This window comes from Canis aureus, chromosome 18, assembly GCF_053574225.1.
Source record: "Canis aureus isolate CA01 chromosome 18, VMU_Caureus_v.1.0, whole genome shotgun sequence".
Taxonomy (NCBI): Eukaryota; Metazoa; Chordata; class Mammalia; order Carnivora; family Canidae; genus Canis; species Canis aureus.
In genome coordinates, this window is record NC_135628.1 from 8388671 (window position 1) to 8414689 (window position 26019).

A 26019-nucleotide genomic window follows, 5' to 3' on the forward strand; every position below is an offset into this window, starting at 1 on the left:
TTTCTCTTCTTAATTTTCAAAAGGTCGATATGATGTGTCTTGGCATGAATATGTTTGGGTCCTGTTTGGGGTTTGCTCATCTTTTTGAACCTATAGGGGTATGTCATTTCCCAAATTTAGGTAATTTTCAACCATTATTTTTTCAAATACTCTTTCAGCCCCCTCCACTTTATCCTTTCCTTCTGTGACTCCAGTGACCCAGTTAGATCTTTTGTTGCAGTCTTAACTTGTCCTTAAGGCTTTTTTTCTTTTCAGTCTTTTTTCTCTGTTGTTCATACTGGGTAATTTCTAGTTGTCCTATTCTCAGGTTCACTGATTATGCCCATGCATTGTTTAGTTCTAAATTTTTCCATTTGATTTTCTTTATAGCTTCTTTTTCTTTGGTGAGACTTGATATTTTTTCCCTTGTCTAGCGTGTTTATAATTGTTCATTGAACTTTTATGTTGGCTGCTTCAAAACCCTTGTCATAGTTCTAACATCTATGTCATTTCAGTATCAGCATCTGTTGATTATCTTGTCTCGTTCAAGTTGAGATCTTCCTTGGAATGATGAGTGATTTCCATTAATACCTGGACATTTTGAGTATTATATTAAAGACTGGGTCATCTTTAATGGTTGTATTTTAGCAGGCCTCTGACAATGCTGCCTCAGGGCAAGGGAGATTGTAGTCTCCTTACTACCAGATAGGGGTAGATGTCCAGGGACACATACTGCTCCCCACATGCCCTCCAATGACCCTAAAGTTAGGGTCCAAACTTTCTACATGGTCTCCACTGGCCCATGGCCACATCTGAGCCCACTGGCATTTCTGGGTTGCCACCTTCAGAGTACCTAGTACCTAGTCAGAGATTTAGGAGGAAAAAGAAAATTCAGAGCATTCACCACTATGTCTTCTGGACCTGAGGTTCCTAGCTGGTTGGCCTTCTTTCTATGTTTCAGAATCCAGTTTCTCTCTTTATTTGAGAGAGCACATATGAGCAAGTGCAGGGAGGGGCAAAGGGGGAAAGAATCTGAAGCAGACTCGACACTGAGTGCAGAGCCCAACACTGGGCTCATTTCACAACCCTAAGACCATGACCTGAGCTGAAACCAAGAATCAGACACCCAACCAACTGAACCACCCAGGTGCCCTTCCTTTCAGTATCTCACATTTGTTTTATACATAATGTCCAGGGTTTTTAGCTGTATTTAGGGGAAGAAATAAGAAAAAGGATGTCTACTCCCATCTTCCTAGAATCAAACGTCTCCTCAGTGCGTATTTAAAGAGTGAATTTTCTGGAGAAAGAAAATGCCAGGTAAACAATTGATTGAAGATATTTCATTTAACAGACCTTTATCATATGATGCACATCTGTGCTCCCATCTTCACCCAATCATTATATTTCTGTCTTTACTCAGTAAGCCCACTTAAGGAGTATGACTAACAAGAATGCAGGAGGGCAGATGAAGTTTGAAAAAAGTGAGCTATATTGATATTTTGTCTCAGCAACAAGACTAAGGGCAGCTTCCTGAAAGACTGATGGGATGCCAAAAGTACCTGCTGTAAAGGAACCAGCTAGGCCCAGAAAATCTCAAAAGCTAAACATCATATGCTCTTTTGCCCTCTTAGACTTTCTAAGCTCCGCAGAAGCTTATCAAATGCCATTTCCAACTTTGAATATAGGAAAGATGATGAAGCTATACAGCCTGAAGCACATAATGAAGGGAGAATTCTCTGTACAAACCATCTCCCAGAGTTTCAAATACGTTCTTTGGTGGTACCCACAATAAGGGTGAAGAATCTAACCTCTGAAATCCAACCGACATACACAGCCAGTTTCCGCCACTTAAAATTTGATCTTGGGCGAGTCACTTCTTTTAAATTTCTGTCTCACTATCTGTTAAATGGGAATAATAACAGTACCTACTTCATAGATAGATGAGGAACACATGAAATAAGTGTGAAAGGCTTGGCATGCTTAAGGTCATTACTGGTATTTGGAGCTATTTTTCTAGATGTGTCCAATTGATAAGTATCAATTTTGTATCTATATATTACATAAATCCCATATTAAACAGTCACTATATTTTAATTCTCACTTTTTTCCATGACTATTTTCGTTACCATAATTTTTCTTCTACCATTATAGGCTTACAAACTGATGAAACTCAAAGTCATCATGTTTAAAAGAAAATTTGGCTTCCCTAGAGCTTCCCCAAATTTTGAAGGGGAAGAAAGAAAAGGATTGATTCTGTTTTAGTAATTCCTAATGTGTTGACCATGGGTCTTTACTAATTGACACAAAAGCTTAGCAGTAACTGCTTAGTCATTTAAGGAGATGCAAGGAATTTGGTTCTGTGTGTTCAGAAAAATAGTGGATTGGGTCTATATTCTACTAGGAAAAGTATCCTGACAAATCTCATCTCCTTAAAAGTCATGAAGATATAAGCAACATAAAATGTGTTCAGTGTTTCCTGTGGTAGGGAGTGGAGAGGGAGCCCTTATTTATACTTATTAATCCCAGACGGAATTTTTATTCTTAGGTGAAAACAGAGCCAAATCAATAAATATGTGTATAGAATAGCATATTTAAATTTTTTCTAATCTTTAATAACTCCATTTTTCTAAATAATTTATGAGATTAATTAATAGACATCTAACAACTAAATGCAAAAGGCAGAAGACCAGAAAAATATGGTTGCTGCAAAATACTAAAATGTGGTTTAATTTTCCATTGATTTGTAATATCAGAGCTATAATAACCCTCTCACATATTTCCACTGAATCCATTATATGTGGGTGATTAGAATTTTGAAAATATTAGTTGGCACTTGATAATCTGAAATGAAATTATGAAATTTTATATACAAGAGGGTTAATTATTTTTAAAGGGCTAATCATGTAGCACTTTGTTACACATAGGGATTATAAATACCATATTTCTCAATATTAATCAAGATAATTATGCTCTGGATAAATGTGCATAAATCACTTAACAAAAGAATTTAAAAGCAGGCATGATCACCAAGAACATAAACTATACCATATTCTATTTCAGATGATTTGTCAGAACAGCTCTTTCATCTTACCACAAAAATTACCAGACCACTGAGATAGCAACATGAAACAATCTTATGGGTCCTGTGATGACATACGCCCACTTTCTCTTGTTTAATCAACATTTTTTAAGATATCATCGCTGCAATTTAGAAAGAAAAAAAGTAACTACCAGGCAATTGTCCTTGAGTCAATAAGTTAACCTACACAATTTATTCATCTGTAAAATTATTTGTTAGTAATCTCTAAAAGGTTTCCTAGTGATAGAATTTTTTGGTTCCACAAAAGGAGCTTTACTAATTTCAAAACTAATAAAGTCTAATGTGTTAAAAATATTGTAATTACCCATTTTCATTCGGCAGCCTGAGGAGCTGATTTCCTCTTCGAACTCCTCACAGAAAACCGTAGTCTAGTCATTTGGTACATTTTTGGATTTCAATTGAGCGAAGCGGGGGCAGCTCATTTTCTGTACTGAACGAGTATGATTAGGGATTGTCTCAAAAAGGAAGAATAAAAACAAACCGTAGCCCTGCCACTCCCACTCACAGCAAATAGCCCACATGCTAATTGATGTCGGCCCGGCAGTATCCAGAAACGAGCAACCTTGCAGTTCGTGTGCTCAGTCTTTTCTGGCACTACCGATGGGACTGAGCTAACAGACACCATCTTCCCAGTGGCCAAGACAGACAGTTGAGAGCATGCATAGCCCCTTCCTCTCCCTCATAATCCGCCTCCAGGCCACATCTAGGTCTTACGGAATCCACCTTCAAGTTGTGCCTAGGATTCACCCACTTCCCTCCATTCTCACGGCTCCTACCCCAAGTTCAGACCACCATCATGTGGATGAGATCCACAGCAGCACCCTGGTCTTCTGACCTCCCATTTTTAACCCTCTGTGATCTCTCCTCAACACAACCAGGACCTCTTTCTCCTGTGTCTTCTATGTCTCTGACCCTCAACCTACCTTACACTCTAGCTTTCAGCCATATTGTTTTTTCACTTCCTAGAAAACACTGTGTATGTTTCCTCGGTCTCTGTCATTTTCCCTACTTCCCCTGCTTTCTAGATCTATATGTTCCTTCCTCTGCCTATAGTCTTCTCAAGTTCACCTTCTGAGGCTTGAACAACACTTCTGTAGAATGTCTTCCCTGATCCTTCCTGTCTGAAATACATATTCTACTGTGTGCTCGCCCAGCAGTCTTTACATCTCCTATCAGGCACATATCACTTTGGATTTGAATCTCTGCTTATTTTTGTCTCAACCAAACTCAGCCTCTTCTCAGGCTTCTAAGCTCTGTGAGGACAGGGACTGAATTACTAATTCACTATTGTATTCCTGGCTTCTAGCACAATGCCTGGCGTATAGAAATTACTGCTCAGTCAATCTTTTATAGAATGAATATGTGATACAAAGTCAATATAGCAAAGGGACGCCCCAGCCCAGTATACACAGTGGCTCCTAGCATCCTCTCACTGAGCCTGTATGTGCCCGTACTGTCCTCAGTACAGCTCTACCACCAACCTTTCAGGTTTTACACAGGTAGGGCTGAGATTCAATGCAAGATTTTACCGTTTTCTTGGACATCTAAATAATTATAGAACACAATTTTAATAAGTATTAACATGTAATCTCATTAGCTGGTTTATTACATACACTATTTATAAAAATCTTGAGTCATATATGCATATTTAATGTTTTGTTTAGAAATTATCCGCCATTTTGAAACACAGGATGATCTTCTCCTGATCTCCTTCTCATTCTCTTATTCAACACCAGACTCAACTGAATTACCAAAATCAAATGCCTTGCCATACTTCCATGCTCATCTTTCATTTGCTTTATAAATGTGGCCTCCTCCAAGAAGCCTTTCCTAAAAGAAGTTAGGATCCATCCCCCAGGATCCACAGTACATTGTTTATACCTATAATAATGTATTTCATGAATCCTTGTTTTGTGGTTATTTAGATACTTATTATCCCTTTTACACCACCACCCCCCACTACCCCTTCTCTTCCATCCACCTCTAACCCATCACCTGTATCTTAGTCTTAAAATCAAGATTGTGGTTTATTTTTGTGTTGAATTCAGTTCCTAAATACTAAATGACAGATGATGTCAAAGTTTACATTTCATTCAAAGTGAGAAAGCTTTATCAGAAAAAAATTTAGGAGAAGAGAAATGATACCTGGAGCCATGCGTCCTTCTACATTTCCAAAGATAACTCCCAAATAAAGAGCCCCAAGTAGGATTCCACTTCTCATCCTTAGTCACAGTGAGTGGACTATCATGTACCCACTTCATGATTCCACCCTGCTGTCCTGCTGGATCTTTCACTCAATCCTATGACTTCCACTTCTGAAGAGTAAATCAATTCAGTACCCAGGTATGACTGACGCACAAAGAAGCAATAAAAGTCATTTTTTCTTACTCACTCATTCATCTAAATATGTGGGCGTCTAAAAAATAATTCTCTTAGGAAAATGTAGACCTAAATTTTTTTGATGCTGCCATTATTTAAAGCATATTCGGTACTCATCTTTGTCCTATGACTTACTCCTTCAAATACCCCCAATGAAGGGAAGACTTCATCATTGAACTTTTGGTTTGGGAAATGAACCAGAAGTAAATCTAAGCTAAGTCCTGTGTGTGACTAAGGTAGGTGACCAAAAACAGAGAGAACAACCATGTAGTGAGCTAATTCTCAAACTGTATGAGAGCTCTGTGGTCTCACATTTTATAGAGGAAGACACTAAGGTTTGGAGAGGTCAAGTTATGTGGACAAGTGGTTACACAGTTTGATAAATGAATGACAAGTGACTTCGAAGTAACAAAAAAAAATGTTTTCTGCAACTTATAAACAAATTAGCTGGTTATTACACTGTGTAATATACTATTTTTTGACTATGGAAATTATGAAATATACATGGATAATGATATAGCATAGTAAAAAAAATGACCTATACCTTACCTGTCCTCAGTAAAACTACTTTCACTTTTCCATGTCACTTTCCCCATGCATAAGTTTAATAAAACTAGATAGAATAGGGCATACATGCCATTTTGTTTTCCAGGGTTTTTTTTTTTGGATAACATTTAAGTAAAAGGCCCAGAGTCGCTGTGCAATTTTATGATAGTCTATAAAAGTGAAAATAAAGATCATCATATGTTCTTGAGTATTCATTTTCAAAATTATTCTTATGGTTTCCATAATTGAAAGTAACCATTAGTTATCCAATGATTCCTACATTTATTATTGTTAGTGGTCAGTAATAATGATAGCTATCAAGAAATATTATTTTAATCATTTTCCTCAGTGCTGTTGCTACATGACCGAAGTTTATGAAGAAGTTTATGGAAATACAGCTCAGAAAGGCTGTGTGATATAGTGAAAAAATACTGAATGAAGAGTCAAAGAGATAAGGACCCTAGCTCTGGCTACAGTGTAAGCAAACAGATAATGGGGCACTGGGCGAATCATTTACAAGTTGATATGGGCCTTATTTTCTCAATCCATAAAGAAAAATACAAATGAGTAGAAATGGCCTACCTAATACACCTATTCCACTGACAGGCACTTTGAACAAGAGTTCCTCTTTGACAAAGGATGTGCAAGTTACAAGAAGGCCTTGTCAGGGAAGTTACCCAGAAGTGGGGCCAGTCGTGGAAAAAGACAGAAGTAGGTCCTTGAGAGATGACATGATTTAAGGAAAACCAGCAGGAGACACCCAAAACCAAAATGCCTATGTGCTATACACTCTTCAGTATTTTTGTGATATCTGTAAGTCTACTGCTAATGGTGCCTCTTCTAAGTTTTGAAGTCTTCCTCTATTGAATGCTAATATAACCAGGGGTCTGCACGTTAAACTAAAAACGAGAACCTCCAAATGGAACTCCAGATTGGGATTAGACTCTTGAGATTGGGACTAGGAAGAGGATGATGGATAAAATTTCCCAGGGAGAGCCCAAGGGTGTGAATGCCTCCCCCCCCCCCCCCCAATAACAGACAGTTAAACTGTGTGACCAAGGTTTGGCCCTGCTTACAACAATGTTTAATGAGGGGCATCTGGGTGGTGCAGTTGGTTGGTCCAACTCTTGGTTTTGGCTCAGGCCATTATCTCAGGGTTGTGGAATCCAGCACTGTATCGAACTCTGTGCTCAGTGTGGAGTCTGCTTGTGATTGTCTCTCTCTCTTCCCCTGTCCTGCCCACTCATGCTCTCTCTCTCAAATAAATAAATATTTATAAAAAACCAACAATGTTTAATTTTGCCCTATAGTCCATTAAATTAATCATGTCAGCCTAATAGCAGTCTTAAAAAGCAGAAAACTTGTCTTTTTATTTTTCATTATTCTTAAACACCCAAGATAAATCTTACAACACAAGAGGCATTCAATACATATTTGTCGGTTGACTCAAGGATTCTGTCCACAAAATAACCCAAATGGTTTAAATGACAAAGGATTTGATAGGAAAAAATATAATCTACTTTGATAGCCCAACAAAAAGCAAATAGAATCAAAATAAAATTTAATTAGTAGCATTACCATAAAAATATAAAATTAAGGCAAGGGAAGAGCACTGCATGATTTTATACTATGGTGGCTGTTGCAGATTTGTATATTTTACTTTTCTATATAATATTGGCATAAAATGGTTACTATACTCGTTTTTTTTTTTAAGGTTTTATTTATTGATTCATGAGAGACACAGATAGAGACAGAGGGAGAAGCAGACTCCCCATGGGCAGCCCAATACAGGACTCGATCCCAGGACTCCAGGATCACGCCCTGAACTGAAGGCAGATGCTCAACCACTGAGCCACCCAGGAATCCTGCTATAGTGGTTTTTTAAGTGAGTGGCACTCCTACTCCAAAGAAGAGGTTCCCCTCAGTGTGCTCAAATGACAAGACTCAAAAAACAGAAAAGCCCCCTGAGCAGTGCAGTTGGCTGGCCATGTGTCTCTTGGTTTCAGCTCAGGTCATGATCTCAGGATCATGAAATTGAACCCCATGTGGGGCTCTGCTTGGTGCCAGAATCTGCTTGAAATTCTCTCCCTCTCTCTCTCTCTCTCTCTGCCCCTCCTCCCTCTCACACTCTTCCCCACCCCTCTCTCTCTCAAATAAATAAAATCTTTAAAAACGTAAAAGAAAAGAAGGCAGGAAGGAAGAAAAGGAGGAAGGAAATTATTCCATTTAAGGGAATCCATAGTCATTTTAAAGACCTACTACAATGAATAATTGTATGGATAAAATGAATTTTCATTTATGTCTTTATTTTTAATAAAAGCAAAAAAAGAAAGATGCATAACTGGTCTAATTAGGAGCCTATCGCATTGGTTTTAGGAAGAGAAGCTGATTGTTTTGTCAAGAGAGCTGCAGGGGAGTGGCTGAGAATAGTTGGATTATTTTCCTCCTACCTCTCTATTCCTTTACTATCTCCTTAACTGTTTTCTCTCGTTCTTCTGATACCTTACTGTTCATCCATTCTTCAAGTCTCAGATGTTGGCCTTCTCTTTGTACTCTTTGTTAGAGAATCCCTCTGTTTCCACTCTACCTCCGCCCGCCCGTGTGGCCCCAGGTTTTCCATTACAAGCAGACAACTCCCATATGGCTGGCCCTAATTTTTCACATTCCAATTCAAGACGGACTAGCACTTATAAATGATGCTATGTGAATGGCTGTCACTTCATGTTCATTTGCTAAAATTAAACTTATCTTCGTGTCAAAACTGAATGCCTTGTCTGATTTCTCTGTGTGTGTGCATGCATCTATGAGTGTATGCGTGTATGTGTATGCGTGTGACCATCAATCCACTTGCCAGCCAAGCTTGAATTTGTACTATTCTCATAACCAGGCAATAATTTTGACCTACCTTGGTTCCTTCTCATCACAGTTCATTCTATTGACTGTTCTATCACTCTAGTACTCGTGCCCGGACTTATTTTTCATAAATTCAAGTATTTTAGAATTGCAAGTCTCTAGCTTTCACCAGCCTGTCAAAGAGGAAAAAAAGGGAGTGGGGTATGAACTAAATCAGTGCTTCTCATCTGTGTTAATTAGACCCCTAGGCTCTACAAAGCTGCCTTGGCAGTTGCCAAATCAAACAATAAAAGACCAGTAGAGTATGGCTCCTGCTCCCAATCCCACTTTTCCCACAGCAGCTTCACCATTATCTGTTTCATATGTGAATTTCAAGTATGATCTTATCTGAAAAAAACTTATCACATTACCTTAAGTAAACTAAGTTTGAAAAAAACTGTTCAGTGATGTTTTAAGATCCTCAACTCTAAAATTCAAATCCTAAGGAATCTGGTAATTTAATTAGTAAGATAGTATTTAAAAAATTCCTCATTTAAGCTCCTACTTACATGTATTTTTAGATCAATTCTGGCACTGGTAAGCTGAAGAATTAGAATGAATTTACGGTAAAAATATAGGCATTATTCTGAGTTTCCCAACAGTCAATAGGATAATATAGTAAGCCTCTGTGAGTCCACAGCATCTGAGGTAAAGTAGGGGAACATCTGGAAGACAACACTCTCTGAAATCCTTAGGATCCCAGCCTGCTTCCCAAACTGAAGCACATCATGATGACATGCTTTCCAGCCTACCTGTATTTCATCTGTAACGGACAGAGGAAGTTTCTGGGCTCCTTGTCCATGGAGATTTGGGAGATTTGAACTTTTTGGCTTTTCCTTTCTGTTTCATGCCAATTTGCAGCAGTAAACAAATAAACAAATGGCATTTAACATATGTTCCCCTGGAGCGTGAAACCTGCTGGTTTGGCTGTCAAGGTGCAGGAGGTGAAATGCAGTAAGTGGGCTCTGTGATTGAGGTCTGGAAACCAGCCGCTGAGCGAACCCAGCCGGCAGACTGCCACAGAGCCTCACTTCACACACAAGGCTGCAGAGACCACATCCAGGCTTCAGGTCTTGGCGATTGATTTTTCTCTTCAAGTCTGCTCACCACCTTGACGTTTATGCACCTGATTAACTTTGAGTATGAGAATTCACCTCTCTAGACTTATTATTCTTATCTCTGCAGAAAGGCTTTAGGTCTAATGGCTCAGGCCTGGTTTGAGTACTGAACGCGTGGCTAGTCTGAATTGAGATGCCTGTAAGTATTGCAAAATACACACTGGATTTCAAAGACTTAGTGAAAAAAAATATACAAAATATCTCCTTAATACTTTTGTATTGATTATATGTTGATTTACATTACGTATTAGTTGGATATATTAGTTTAAATAAAATACAGTATTAAAATTAGTTTTACTTGTTTCTTTTTACTTTTATAATTTGGCTACTAGAAAATTTTAAATTACATATGTGGCTCACATTAAATATATATGAAAAGACTGGTTTAGACTCTAAAGGCACTGTGGTATACTGAGAGTGCATAAGACCTGGTGGCAAGAAAATATGAAATCAAGTTTCTGGTTTCACCCTCCTTGAGGTAAGTCACTTAAGCACAAATCCCAACTTTTCCATTCAACTTGGGCAAGTTAATTAGCTCTCTCTGTGCCTCAAGTTTTTTCATCAGTAAAATGAATCATGCAACCGACCTTATGAGGTTTTCTGAAAACCAAATAAGTTAATAAATGCAAAGAGCAACTGTCACACTATAACCCGTATAACTACTAATTAGTCATCTTTCAAAACTTGTTTTTTTATTTTAGTACACTAAAAGAAGGATAGATACTTCATAGGATAAAGTTAGAATACAGTCTAATAATGTGTTTAAAATGAATTTAAAGGGATTTAAAATGAATTTAAAGAGACACCTGGGTGGCTCAGCAGTTGAGCATCTGCCTTTAGCTCAGAGTGTGATCCTGGGGTCCTGGGATAGAGTCCCGGCATCAGGCTCCTTGCAGGGAGCCTGCTTTTCTCTCTGCCTGTGTCCCTGCCTCTCTCTGTATGTGTGTCTGTCACGAATAAATAAATAAGTAATCTTAAAAAAATAAAATTAAATGAATTTATAAATCATAAAAACTAAGTAAATGCTAGTAACTGGTCAGCTCTAAAAGTCATTAAATTTATGCAACCCTGATGGTCATTACAAAGTTTCAGTCCTCCAGGGGAAATATGAGTTCAGCATTCATATTCCTTCATCCTAAATTATCAGTAAGTTGGTCTCCTGTACATATTTTTGTATCCTATTACATACCATGCTGAGAATGACCTTTTAGTAAAACATCAGAAGAGTGTAGGATTGATACCAACCTTATTTTCAAAGTCATGTTTATATACATATACTGGGATATTTAACTTGTTCTCTCAATAATTTTGATACTGCATAGTTTTTAAGTTGACTTGGGGCTTTCCAGAACATATTGTACTTTAGAAGTATTTGAACATATTGTAAGAAAAGATTTCAGCTACAATATATGATATAACTCCTGAGGGTAAGGAAAGGACTGTTTAATTTCTTTTCAAAATACCATGCATATTTGGAGATTTATTGGAATAACAGATGTAAAAAAAATACTTAATTCTTAGGATAATTTTTTTTCAATGAACATTTATTCATGTATTTCACTAATAGTTACTAAGTGACTATTATGTGCCAGGCACTATTCCAGGTATCAGGGACATAAAGATAATCAACATAGACAGAAATCTTGCTTTCATGAGGCTATGCAGTATCAAAATTATTGAGAGAGCAAGTTAAATATGGAACACATGCATATATACAAGTTAGATGGTTATGTTGGTATGCATCAATTCTGAGCTCTTTGGACTTTTTACTAAAACACACTTTTGAACTTATTTTGCGAGTAGGATCAAAAATTCAGTCCATCTCTTTACTAAATTTCAGTGTATGCATGATCTTCTGTAGTAATAAGACTCATTATGAAACCCCAGCAAGAATCTCACCTATTCAATGCCAGATGGCACAAAAACAAACCATTTATAGAGGGGATTACAAGTAGGCTATATACAAAAGTGCTGTCTCCACATGATTCCTAGTCTTTCAACCAAGTGCCAGGGATTTCTGTGCTTAATTCCCATTAGAATTTATGAGAATTAACAGTGCATGAATGAAAAAAAAAAAAAAAAAAGATCCTTAACTGATCTTTTCTGAAAAGTGAAAATCTTGAAGCCATCCCCCAAGTTAAAAGTTCAAATTTTGCATGTATTTTTGATAAGAGCCTTTTCAAGTTAAATTTTAGAACTGTTTAAGTTGTAAGTGGGGAGCAGATTAAATATGTGCTGACTTGGCTTAACAGAGGCTGAATTTTGGAAAGGCTGCATGGTGCAGTGGAAACATTTCCTGGGCTGGGAGTCTACAGACCGATTGAGTTTTCATCTCTAGCTCAAGAAACTTAAAAATTTCTAGATGCAGAAGAACCAATGTACGTGAAAGAATTTTATATAATGCTAAGCAGTAAATACTCTTGGACCTACATATAAGACATACCCGGATGAGTAAATACCTAATTGCTAGAGAACTTTAAATTTTTTATGATACAGTTGTTTTTAATTTACTGATCAGATTTACTATGCAAGAAATGCAAGAACCTCATGATTCCCTTGGAAGAAATCTGCTAGTAAAAAACCTGGAGCTTAAAAGGAGCCCAGGGTTTAATAAAAGCAGAACAAAATGACAATAGTCCTAGACCTGCACACCACAACCCCATAGTGACGAGAAGAGACACTACACTAACTAATACTGACAGAAATTTCAGTATTAAGAATTATCACAGGAAGGCAAATTATTTAGTTGGAGGCTTTTCACTGGTATATATCCCTCCAGTTTACCCAGACAGCTGCTTGCCCAAACAACTAGCAACGAGTTCTGAAAATGTTAGAATCACACCTCTATTCCTAGTTTTAATTAGAACTAAGTGATATGAAACCCATAGCCAAAATATATTTCAAATATTGGAGCTCTGCATTGGGCCACTTCCATATCTACCTCTTAAGCTTGTTCACCTGCCCATCTCCATGCAGCATCATGACATTCCAAGAGATGATGGGTAACAGCTAGAAGTATATAGAGTTTGTAGATTTAAGACACTCTGTATTTGGAATCTTTATAAACAAGACTCACATTTGCCACAATGCATGCATACAACAGTATTCCTTATACCCCATGGAAATGATTAATGATTCTTAACAATAGCCAAGCCAGAAAACAACTGCTATAATTCACATACCAAATGTCAATACATAACGCCATAATTCTAGATCAGATAAAGGAGAAAGGCAATCTTGACCAAATTCTTCTAAGTGGTGAACTTGTATAAACCCAGCCGTAGACATCACTGCCTTCTGAGAATGAGCTACCACCCTGTTTCAAGTTGCTGGAAGCATTGTTCTTTGCTCCCCTTGTTCCAGAGATTATGAACTCTATCATCAGTTCTGGCCTTTGTTCAAACTAAGAGGACTTAAAGAGTGATTTGGCTGGTATCTTTTTAATTGTATTCAATTAGTAAGATGAATCAGCACTATTTTATATAAGAACCTCTTATATTTAGCTCTTATTTATGCCTCGTAAAGAAGGGACAGAAGTATCTTCTGAGAAGAAGACAAAGAAAAAACAAGAAAGATAATCCTGATTTTTGCTGAAGAGTAACATCATCCTTGTGAAGTCTTTTTCCAAATAGCTAATGGCCAGTTTCTATTTCAACTCCTTTCCTGTTTCTCCTCTAGAAAATTTGAATAATCCATAGGCAAAACTAGAGTAGAGGGTATTCATCATTTCAAATGTTATATTACTAAGCATTTTACGTCTGTATTGATAAATCAGTTTTGATTTGATTTTGTTTTTGGAATATACCACCCCTTAGGCTATTAAAAAATTCATTATCATAAGTCCTAAGCCAAATAAAAGCTGCAGATGTCTCATTACATATTTGAGTACCAGGTTAGGGGTTCAAAGCATAAAAAAAAAAATCTGCTCTTGGTTTAGAATCTGCATGAGAAAAAAAAAAGAATCTGCATGAGAGACATTCAGTTACTAGAAAATGGTTTGAAATTACTAAATAGTAAGGCAAACAAGGAATCATGTAAATTCTAACATAGTAAAGCTAAGAAGTACACAAAATTCCCCCAAATCCAGAGTAAATCCTTGGCCAAGAAAACTCTCTGCCCATAGTACAAATAATTATCCTAACCTTATTAAATTAAGAAAAACATAGAATTCAGTTGGAGCCTGTGTCATTGTTTTTTACTTCTTTTGCTTTTATGTTCTCCTCACAGTGCCTGGCATAGTACTCTTGATGTAGCAGGTTCATAATCACACATTCAACAAGAATGGATGGCGTGCCCTCTGTGTGCCAGGTTCTGTTTGGGCACCAGGGAAGAACAGGGCAAAATAGGACCATACTTGTATTCCCATACAATTCATATTCCAGTTGAGACTAAGAGTTTGTTAGTTGAATGAAACAACATTGCCCCAGGACTTACTCAAAATCCTTTTTTATGTAAAATCAGGCAGATAATAACACACTCATATTTTTTATCAAATGTCCATTAAGTTATATAACCTTATTTATGAGCTATGGGAATTTTGTTATGTCTTTGTTTTAGAGAGGTCTTATTCTATAAAGAGAAAATTATAAAGTTTTTAAAAATTAAGACAAATGAAAAAAATCAGAAAATCAGAATGCAGGACCAGACAATTAATAGAGGAAGCTCTTAAATTAGAATTTAAGTTAACATTCTCTCATTTGTCAAAAAGCTAAACACCACCAAATATTAAATAACCATAATCTGCTTATATGATCATATAACTGGTGCTTATAATAATGGCCTTAATGCACTGTAAGATTGAGGTAACCTCTGAATAATCAAAGAAAAAAAATGCCTTATGTGTCCTGAGTTTTAAAAATTATATTGCATCTTTATTTCGTAAAAATTTACAATCCACGTATAATATGTAGGACTCTCCATTAACCTGATTATTAAATTAAACTTCCCATTCCTTCATTATTGTACCAACACTTACTTTCCCTTCCCACTTCTTCCCAATGCATATACCCATGCAATCATGCATGTGCACACACACACACACACACACACACGCCACCCACTCTCAAGCCATGGGTCACTGCTTTTTTTTCGTGGTCGAGATTGACTCCATTAAAAAAAAAAAAAGGCAAAGGGGAATGAGATAATTTCAAATATTTTAACAGACAAATACTTTCGATAAAAGCTCTAAAGTTTTACTAGACATTATTAGTAGGGAAACTTATATTTGCTGTCCTCATTCGCAGGATCACATTTAAATAATGTGCAATAGAAGAAGAGGCTTAAAGACTTCCAGAAGAAGAAGGCATGCTATACTTCCTTGAATAATTACCACTTTGTTCTTAGAACATCAAGGGAATCCACTAAAACCTTTATCATCTGGACCGTGCTGTCATTAATAGCAAAATAGTTTCTTAGCCTGACTTCATAAACCTCTATGCCTGTGCCCCTCACTTATTAATCCTTGTCTGACTTGATCTTCTGAAACTGTTCTGTCAAAGGTTGCTAATTTCCTCAACACCAGATCCAATGATAGCTTCTCATTCCTCTTCCTTTTAAACTTCCTAGATACAACCTACACTTGACCACTGCCTCCTTGAAATTCTTTCCTTCCTTACAGTCTGTGACACTGGTGGTCCTCTTTCTTTTCAGTGTGTTCTATTTCTGGTTCTCCCTTGTTCCTTTCTATCTCTTAAATACAGGCATTCCCTTTTTCAGTTTGCCCAGAGGGAGCAGAATGGGTTTTGTTTTTTTTTTTTTAATTTACTTAACCTCAATCTCCTTCTCCCCCAACAATCTCTCCCTTGGCAATGTCACTCAACGCTCATCTTAGCTCTACAGTCATCTATGGGTACTTCCTAAATTTGGGCTCTTCACTTCCAGCAGCATATACATCAATACTGGAATGTTCCACCAGCATTTCACATTCAATATGTCTAAAATTAACTCAGAAGCTTACTTATCAAACCAACCCTCTCTTTATAACTTCTGCTGTCCCAGTTAATGATGTCTTCTGCTTCCCAGTTACCCAAACTCCAAACCTTAGAGTCAATTCTAACTTTTCAATCTCCTTGGCTTCCCTTTTTTAATCACTTGATTAAAAACATACAGTTTGTAGTTCCTCTTAACAATCAGATCCACCCCTTTGTTTCTGTTCATCCCATCCCCTCCACTTCTACCCATTTTAGGCTTTCCCTACATTGATGCAACTGCTGGCACACTGGTCCTATCTCTTGATTTTTCATTTCTTGCAAGATCCAGCACAATGACTGCTACAGAGTAGAACCTCAACAAATATTTGTTAAATGAATTCAATAAAGGAACAAGTTTTCAGAGAGAGGGAAATTGTCAACATAAAGGTCAGAGACAGTAAATCACTAAATTTTTAAAAGCCTGGATCTTAAATTGAGAGAGGAGATCTTAGAGATGTTAGCCTTAAAATTAAAAATGAATTATATTAACACTTTGAAGCCTGATTTGTGACAGAGTAGAGAGAAAAATCTAACAAATGAACCTTTTAGCATTTTGGAAAGGAACATACCAGATTCTTAATCTTTTTAAAAATCATTAAAATTCTGAAGAAATCTCACTATTTGAGGTGTTCACAATTATGGTGGTTCCTAACTCTCAAGGCACAATTTTTTTTAATCCAGTGGCAGTTTGGGGGTTGAGAGTATTCTTTCCCTGTGTTGCACCTCAAGCAGGTGGAGCACAAAGTCCTAGAAACTCTCAATTACTTACATGTCATTGTGAAAAAGATCACTTTTTGCCACAAACTAGGAGGTGAGTACCATTATCAAAAATAAATGCATAGAGGTGCCTGGGTGGCTCAATGCGGTAAGCGTCTGCCTTCAGCTCAGGTCACGATCCTGGGGTCCTGGGCTGGAGCCCAGCATCACTCTCTACACAGCGGTAAGTCTGTATCTCCTTCTCCCTCTGCTCCCTGCCCCCCCCCATTCTCTCTCTCTCTTTCAAATAAATAAATAAAATATTTTTAAAAATCGAAAATAGGGACACCTGGGGTGGCTCAGCGGTTGAGCGTCTGCCTTGGGCCCAGGGCGTGATCCTGGAGACCCGGGATCGAGTCCCACGTCGGGCTCCCGGCATGGAGCCTGCTTCTCCCTCTGCCTGTGTCTCTGTTTCTCTCTCTATGTCTCTCATGAATAAATAAATCTTCTTTAAAAAATGAAAATGAATGTATAATATCCCTTTCTATTGGTCGCTTGTTCCATGTTAGTGAATTTTTAAAAATAAGTTCTTAGTAAATGTTTCCACGGGACACCTGGGTGGCTCAACAGTTGAGCATCTGCCTTCTGCTCAGGGCCTGATCCTGGAGACCCTTGATCGAGTCCCACATCGGGATCCCTGCATGGAGCCTGCTTCTCCCTCTGCCTGTGTCTCTGCCTCTCTCTCTGTGTCTCTCATGAATGAATAAATAAATAAAATCTTTAAATAAATAAAAAAGAAAAAGAAAAGTTTTCCATGTTAGTCCCTGGGAGATGGGAGCTTTCTTATCAAAATAATTTCCAGAACATTTATAAAAAGTCTCTTTTTCATACATAGCTTGAGATTTTGTTAAGAATTAAGAGCATCCAAGATATATGTTTTTTAAAGTTTTAAAGAAAAGCTTGAAGTGGGAGAGACAGCACTTTAAATGAATGATTAAAAAATCTTTTCTTAGAATGTTTTTCATCCTAGCCTTTCTTTCTCTGCATTTGCCAAGGATTGTTTACTTCCTGACACACACATTTTTACATAAACAATGCATAGAACAAAAATATTGCATTTGCCCATCATGAGATGTGCATCACTTGGCAAAAATCTGGTGTGTCTGTCTGATTAATTTTGAAAAGAAGATAATTGCTGCTTTAAATAAAATTGTATATATTTATTATAAGAACCAAATTAAGCAAATTACATCAGTCTTCCTAATCCACTGATCAAGAGTTAATGTAATATGCCAAGAACTTGAAAACCTTTGGGCTCCTTCAAACCGAGGGAATATAGTATTTTGCTGTTGTTTGCTTTGTCCCTTAGTCTTAACCTTACAACTAATTTTTCTAGATTTGATGATATAAGGAATCAAAAAGAAATTAGTTAAGATCACATAAGGTTAAAATCTGACCCATCTGAAGCAATAGCTTTACATTTGAGAACTTAGAGATGACATGAAATCTTTGGCAGCTGTTAAATATATTTTTTAAATTCCTGTTGACTGAAGATGCAGACTTCAATGTTTTCTCCAGGGGAGTTAATGAACTGAACGGAAAATATCTCATTAATTTCTTGAGCCCCCTTGTGAGGCAAGAAAATGACATTCTCATCTAACAGCTGGAAAAACTGAAGAGCTAGTGAATGTAACTGCACTCAGTTGCAAAGGAAGTAACAGCTCCAATACAATACGCAAGGATGTAGATATGAAACAATATTGCAGACACACACATTCCCTCTCTTATTTTTAAGGAATCAATACCCGCATCTTAAAGTATGAGGATAGTTAAACCCTTGGATCTTGGCCCTATACCTTTTGGAAGAGTAAATTATTGCCTCATGGCCTGGCAGTGCAGTCACCCTTTTAATTTACTTTTAAATAGCATTTCCCTAATCCATACAACCTAAGATCCGGCCAATCATGAATCTTCAGTAAACTTATCTAAATCTTTTTCTATAGATTTTTTAACTGTAAAATTTCAGGAAATAACTCTTTGCAAAGTACATTGAGACCCTAATTGGGAAAGAAAATAGAACAAATTGAATTGATTTGTAGTTGCACAAAAAAACGAACTTGACATTTCACTTAGAATTTGCAAGCCATCCTACAGTTTTGAGGTCTTCCGAATATATTTGTTTTGCAAAAAAGTGGAATGTTTCACTTGAATGGAAATGCCCTCAAGTTACTTCCAGTATTGCTGTAGGATTGATTTTTCTGGGTTAAGGGAATGTAAAAGTTAGGTGCTTTATATGTATTCTTTTTTTTTTTTTTTTAAAACAAATGATTATTTCTTTAAATTGGTTTAGGACTCCCAAAACAAATCAGGAAAACGGAACATCATTTCGGTGCTACCAACATAGGGCTTTGTGTAATGACTGTGACACCATGACAGTGAAGTATTCATTTTTAAGCTTTAAACGGAGAAAGCTTTACCTCTGTGTGTCCAATAGAAATACAATATGTAAATTAACCCATATTATCTGTATGCTGATTGGCTTGAGTTCCCCCGAATGTCACAATCTCACCACCCAGCAATGAGGTATTTTACTGCTGTCTGGAGATCAAATTATTACTGTAGAGAAGATCTTTATTTTTTCTGTTTCATTAACAGATTATTATAAAGCCATAAGCATGCAAGAGGAGAAGCAGACGTTTTACACTGGGAATTAAAGAAAGCACGTCTGCTCGGTTTTTTTTTTTTTTTTTTTTTTTTGGTCGTGGGGAGTTGTTGAAAATCTTTTTGCCATTCCCCACAAACAAAACTCTTCGGAAATGGTAAAATAAGGAAATGCATGATTCCAGAGGCATCCCTAAGCACCCAGTTGTCAGGCTCTGGGGTGTCTTGTGATATCATCGGACCTTTTGGATGGGTGTAAGTTTTATGAATTCGTTATATTCCTAGTATTTTTTTTTCTTCCGTAAAAACAAAGGGGGAGGGAAAGGAAACTCACACACACACACACACACACACACACACACACACACACCCCTGCCTTGACATTACCAATGTGCTGGTCAGCCGCACTTGCAAAAAGGGAAAAAGAAAAGGCTGTTGCTCGGTGGGGTGGAACGCGAGGAATAGTCATTTGAAACTGCTGTCAGCCTGATTCTATAGTCATATTCGTTAGGGTAAAATGGATGTAAGTCCTTTTGCAGTTGTCCCCTGAACTTAGCTTCTCCCCACTTGACACACGGCTGCGTGCATTTGCGAATAGAAGCTGCCTAACAAAGACAGGGCTGCCCTAACCTGCTTTCTCCCTCCTTCCCCATTGACAAAGATTTTTTTTTTTCTTGGCTGCGCTTTTTAAAACTATATATTTAATTTCTTTCTGTCTTTTCTTTTATTTCTTTTTTAATTTTTTTTAATATATATCCCCCCCCCCCCCCCCCCCCCCAGCTAACCTGCAAATGCAAAAAGGTCAGCTGGGGAAATCGCTCAAGAGGAAATCTAAAAGAAGCTTCCAAGGCGCCGGACCACCCTGGACGAGGACGGAAGGAGATGCTCGGGGAAGGCGAGGAGGGGGAGCGAGCGCCCCCGACCCCGGGGCCCCTCCGGGCGCGGCCCTAAGGGAGCGAGGAGGGGCCTGAGGTCCTGAGCCTGCCGCTGCAAGCCCCCGCTTCCAACGTGCGGAGGCAAAAGTTCAGAAGCAGCCGCAAGGGGACAAAAGCCTAATTGTGCCGGTTCGACAGCACGGGACGTGCAATCAACGCAGTCAGCTCCGGACACGCGCCGAGGCTCCCGCCGCCCGCCGAGGCTGAAGCGGGTCCCGCCGCCGCCGCCGCCGCCGCCGCCGCCGCCGCCGCCGCGGCCCCTGCGTTACTGGGGGAGACGGTGCCGCTGCGACAGGGGAGGACGCGGCGGGAGCTCAAGGAGGCTCCAGCGCGCAGGCGCCGCCGAGCCCTGCCTGGATGCTCAGTCAAGGCACTAAGGCAAAAAAAAAAATCAGCAATTTATAGAAAGAAGCAGCTCTAGTCTGTCGGGATATCCAGCACCAACAGGTAGGAGGATATACTCTCGGTTAAGTTTGGGGGGGGAGGGGGGCGCACAGGGTTGATGAAACTGCAGGTTCCTTCCTCGGCACCGAGCCCTCCCTGAGGGTTTTTTTTTTTTTTTGGTTGTGTGTTTTTTTTTTTTTTTTTTTTGGTGGCTTTTTTTTTTTTTTTTTTTTTTTTTGCACAATAAAACTGCATAATGGAAGTGCATTCAGACAATGCATCCTCGGTAGGGCTTCTTGAGAGCTCCATTTCTGCAAAGCGTTGCAAGACTGAGGCATAGCAGGCTGCTGCGAATCGCCGGGAACTGTTCCCCCTTGCAGCACAGAAGCAATCTCTCTCCCCATCTTCGCGTATGTAATGCATGGCTCTCTCTCCCCCTCCCCCTCCTCCGCCCCACATTATAAATCCAGGGGTGGCGGATTTCAGGTTTCGTAATGTTGCATGATGTGATCGGTATTTACCCGGGGATGTACCGGTGGGGAAATTAAAATCATCGAACGCAGTTTTGCATGGGCTTCCTCCATCAGCATATTCCGGGCTAGTGAGAAGTGGCAGAGGAAACATGCTTCCTGGGAATAACAGAGGAAGCCGATTTTCCTGGTGTGGCTCTCGGGCACCCAAGAGACAGTGTGCATTTTGTTTTAAAACGAAGCCACTTGCGATTTGCAGCAAAGATGATCAGTGTCAATAGGAAAGGCTTAATTGCCCAAGAAATACAGGTTCATGTTAGATTCATTTGAATCCAGGCAGCCAAGGTTTACAAATGGAAGTGCATTCATTATTCCTCTGGGTGTGTATCCCTGGCCAATATTTACATTAACCTTTTTTTTTTTTAATAATCATGTGGGTTTAAAAGAGAAAAGATTTACCAAAGAATGGGAGGGGGGGGCGCGGGCGGGGGAGGGTGGGGAGGGCAAGACAAAAGATTAAATCACATCAAATCCTGGATAAGTTCCTATTCATTGCGAAGTCTAATGTTGAAATTATGCTTTAAGATGAATCAACAAATACTCCTCTTATGATATGCAGCATGAATAGTGGCACTTGAGTTAAAAGACATATTTTGCAAGGGCTCTTTGGATCCATAGCAGCAGCAGCAAAGCTGCCTGTAAAACACTGACAAATACTAACAGAACTCCAATAAATGTGGGTAGTCATCTCTGTCTCCTATTAGCAATCTTGTAGATTCCTTTGTAACATTAGTGATTAATTCCTGGACCGGAATATTTTATGAGCGTGGAACATTTTATTCCTTCTGTCCTAAAGGTACCCAAACAAATTTATGTTCTCCAGAATAGGGATCCTTTTTCAATTCATCTAGTTCAGAAAACTAAACCAGCCAATTTTCTGAAATCTCACACAAAAAAGACTTAACTAAAGCAAATAATATTATTGAAAATTAAAACTTTATTTGCTTCCCCACAAATGAACAGCTTTATGTTAGCACTGCCTGACATCATTACTTGTTAACTCAAGAACTGATAGCTCATTTTTTTTCCAGATATTCTGATGGCAAATCAAATGGAAGAAAAGAGGAAGCATGACTGCAGATCGCATCAATTCTCTTTGTGGATTACATTTTCAGTAAAATGTATGGATCTATCTTTTCCTTGTTCTTATATCTAGATCATGAGACTTGACTGAGGCTGTATCTTTATCCTCCATCCATCTATGGCGAACTATAGCCATGCAGCTGACAACATTTTGCAAAATCTTTCTCCTCTAACAGCCTTTCTGAAACTGACTTCCTTGGGTTTCATAATAGGAGTCAGCGTGGTGGGCAACCTTCTGATCTCCATTTTGCTAGTGAAAGATAAGACCTTGCATAGAGCACCTTACTACTTCCTGTTGGATCTTTGCTGTTCAGATATCCTCAGATCTGCAATTTGTTTCCCATTTGTATTCAACTCTGTCAAAAATGGCTCTACCTGGACTTACGGGACTCTGACTTGCAAAGTGATTGCCTTTCTGGGGGTTTTGTCCTGTTTCCACACTGCTTTCATGCTCTTCTGCATCAGCGTCACCAGATACTTAGCTATCGCCCATCACCGCTTCTATACAAAGAGGCTGACCTTTTGGACGTGTCTGGCTGTCATCTGCATGGTGTGGACTCTGTCTGTGGCCATGGCATTCCCCCCAGTTTTAGATGTGGGCACTTACTCATTCATTAGGGAGGAAGATCAATGTACCTTCCAACACCGCTCCTTCAGGGCTAATGATTCCTTAGGATTTATGCTGCTCCTTGCTCTCATCCTCCTAGCCACACAGCTTGTCTACCTCAAGCTGATATTTTTTGTCCACGACCGAAGGAAAATGAAGCCAGTCCAGTTTGTAGCAGCAGTCAGCCAGAACTGGACTTTTCATGGCCCTGGAGCCAGTGGCCAGGCAGCCGCCAATTGGCTCGCAGGATTTGGAAGGGGTCCCACACCACCCACCTTGCTGGGCATCAGGCAAAATGCAAACACCACGGGCAGAAGAAGGCTCTTGGTCCTAGATGAGTTCAAAATGGAGAAAAGAATCAGCAGAATGTTCTATATAATGACTTTTCTCTTCCTAACCTTGTGGGGCCCATACCTGGTGGCCTGTTATTGGAGAGTTTTTGCAAGAGGGCCTGTAGTACCAGGGGGATTTCTAACAGCCGCTGTCTGGATGAGTTTTGCCCAAGCAGGAATCAATCCTTTTGTCTGCATTTTCTCCAACAGGGAGCTGAGGCGCTGTTTCAGCACAACCCTCCTTTACTGCAGAAAATCCAGGTTACCAAGGGAACCTTACTGTGTTATATGAAGGAGCATCTGGAAATCTTTAGCCTTGTGAAACACTAACCTTCTCTGCTAAGCAATCGTGGCCTGTAGCCATATCTTGAGAAGAAAATCAAGAATGGGATCAGCGGTTATAAGGATTTGGGCAACATTCTGCAGTCTTTGCAATAGTTCACCTATAATCCTATTTTAAATCTCAGAGTGATCCTGCTGACTGCCGGCGAAGGTTTGTAATTAAGAAAGGACTTGAACCACTGCCCTAAGTTTCTTTATGTGGTTGAAAACTAGATAATGAAAGTAGCAGGTGCTAAGTATCAGTGCTAAATGCTGTGTATATCACTACTTATGAAAAAAAAAACCATCAAAAAAACAATTAGCATTGGACATCTTAATAAATTAAGTTGACATGAGGTAAATGTGTTGATAAAAACTAATTTTAGAAGTTTGAAGACTTTAAAACATTTCATACTATTATTGTTTTGCAAAGACTAAAATATTTGGGGACTTAAAGTACTGTAATCCACTAAAGACGTGCCATGAATTATTGGATTATCACACTTTTAAAAATTCGCCTTGTAAGTTTTGGGGAGCATTCCAAAGCAGTCTATTGGTTCCAATTAGGGTTTACTCTCTCTCTTTTTTTTTGTATTAATACATTACTATTTCTAAATACCACTTTCCTTACCTACTAGTGAAATTGCTAGCATTGAACTGTATTATGTGGTTTTTGTTGATTTGGTATAAAGTTTTTCCAATTCATTTATATTTTACAAATGCTAGATATTGGTCTGGGAGGCAACATTAATGGTACCAACTGGTCATAATTGAGCAGTTCTAATAATGCAGAATAAACACATGTTGCCTTAAAGGGTTATCTAGTATCTTTCATCTTATTTAGCATTGGAGCAAATAGTCAAGGGAAATCGAATTAGTAACTGGTCATGGTCATGCATCTGGAAGTGCATGGACGATCATTTAATATTCTTTTTCCTTTTTCCTCACATGATTTGAAAATTAAGGTGCACATCACCGGGATAATGAGATTTTCATCTGAGGTGTGCTACCCATTCTAGTGTGTTCTAAGAAGCAGGCAGTTGATATGTTTATATTTTAAATCAGCTGTCAAAGGGAGACCACAGCCTTAGTATGACATCCTGCACAATTTGTGAAGCATTTATTCTACCGAAGGCACAGTCTTGTTTATACTTTCTGCACATTCAGTGTATTGGTCGTTTAAATTATTTCAGTTTTAACTTGTGAAAGCTTATAATATGATTTCTGGTATTTTAGAAATACATTAGAGTCTGTGAGTCTCATTCTTTAAGATACAGATGTGTGAATTTCAATATAAAGTTGCATTTGCCAAAATTTACCCGTGTAGCCTGTTACTTTTCTTGGAATAAATTTTACATTTTTGGCAATTAACAATTTCTTTTGACCTGGGAGGCAAGCACAAACTAGGAAGACTAGCCTTATTGTGGTTTTACTTTCTGAGTTTTGTAGCTACTATATTTTGGAACTGGACATGCACGAATGATAGGGAGATTAAAGCTGATAAACTGACAAATAATACTATCTACAAAAGCATTATTTGGTAGCTTATCATAATTATCCATTTATTCTTACAAGCCAGTAATGTTTAGAGATTTATACCTACTTAGTTGATTGGTTTGGAATTTTAATATTAATATCACATTTTATTTTGGAGCATAGCAGAAATTTTGGGTTCTAACTATATAACGTCTAAGAGAAATGATTAATAACATTATGAAGAACCAGAAAAGTTATTGTCTTTGTTTTTCATTGTTTCCATTTGTTTTCTGTTTTTGTTCTGTTTTGTTTGGTTTGGTACTTGAAAAATAAGATTAGGAATCTAATGGAACAGAATTCTTTATTGCTACAGTACTTCTGTAAAGAGAATATCAATATAAATATAAATAAGGAAAAATAAATCACTGGAATGTGTCAATGATATATGCAACTATTCAGTTTTGCTCATATAAGGACAGCTCAAGCCATGATTTAGTGAGCACTGTGTTTGACCTCATTTTACTTTATACCAAAGTTGATTGGATCTGAGACAAAGTTTAATGTACAATAGGAGTTGAATCTAGCAATAAAGGCCCTTTGTTGGTACTAAAATCATTATCCAAAATGCAATAATGGAAATGTTATCAAAAGATATTCTGATAACATTATGTTTCCAACTCAAAAAAATTTATAAGAGAGGCATAATTACAATGATTATAGAGAACTTTGCTTAGAGGTTCAGATATCACCAGCAATCAGTGAAACATTCAGCAATTGTCTTGCAGCCAGGGAGATCAGGTATGATCAATGTCTACAACATAGACAAGAAAACTGAGGCATAAAGGTGGAGAATTGAGTCAAGAGCAGGAGCCAGGAGAGATTGCCTGACTCCACCTAGCTATTTGGAATAACAGATTCCAACAGCTTTGGTAAGTGATCAGTGAGTAATGCAGAACTGTAGTGACTTTTATTTAAGCCTATTTTCAACTAACTTGGCATTTCAGGTCAAGA

At 38.2% G+C, this 26019-nt stretch overlaps 1 protein-coding gene across 2 annotated transcripts; it reads left to right on the forward strand.

Moving 5' to 3' along the window:
- The first annotated feature begins 20530 nt into the window (after positions 1 to 20530).
- GPR85 (G protein-coupled receptor 85) lies at positions 20531 to 24850 on the forward strand. Of its 2 annotated transcripts, XM_077856116.1 has the most exons (3): positions 20531 to 20722; positions 20950 to 21069; positions 22221 to 24850. In XM_077856116.1, exon 3 carries the CDS (start codon positions 22391 to 22393, stop codon positions 23501 to 23503), a length of 1113 nt encoding a protein of 370 aa, XP_077712242.1. In that variant the 5' UTR covers positions 20531 to 20722; positions 20950 to 21069; positions 22221 to 22390; the 3' UTR covers positions 23504 to 24850. The 2 variants fall into 2 exon arrangements, with proteins under 2 accessions (XP_077712242.1, XP_077712241.1); XM_077856115.1 differs by lacking the exon at positions 20950 to 21069.
- Positions 24851 to 26019: the final 1169 nt, after the last annotated feature.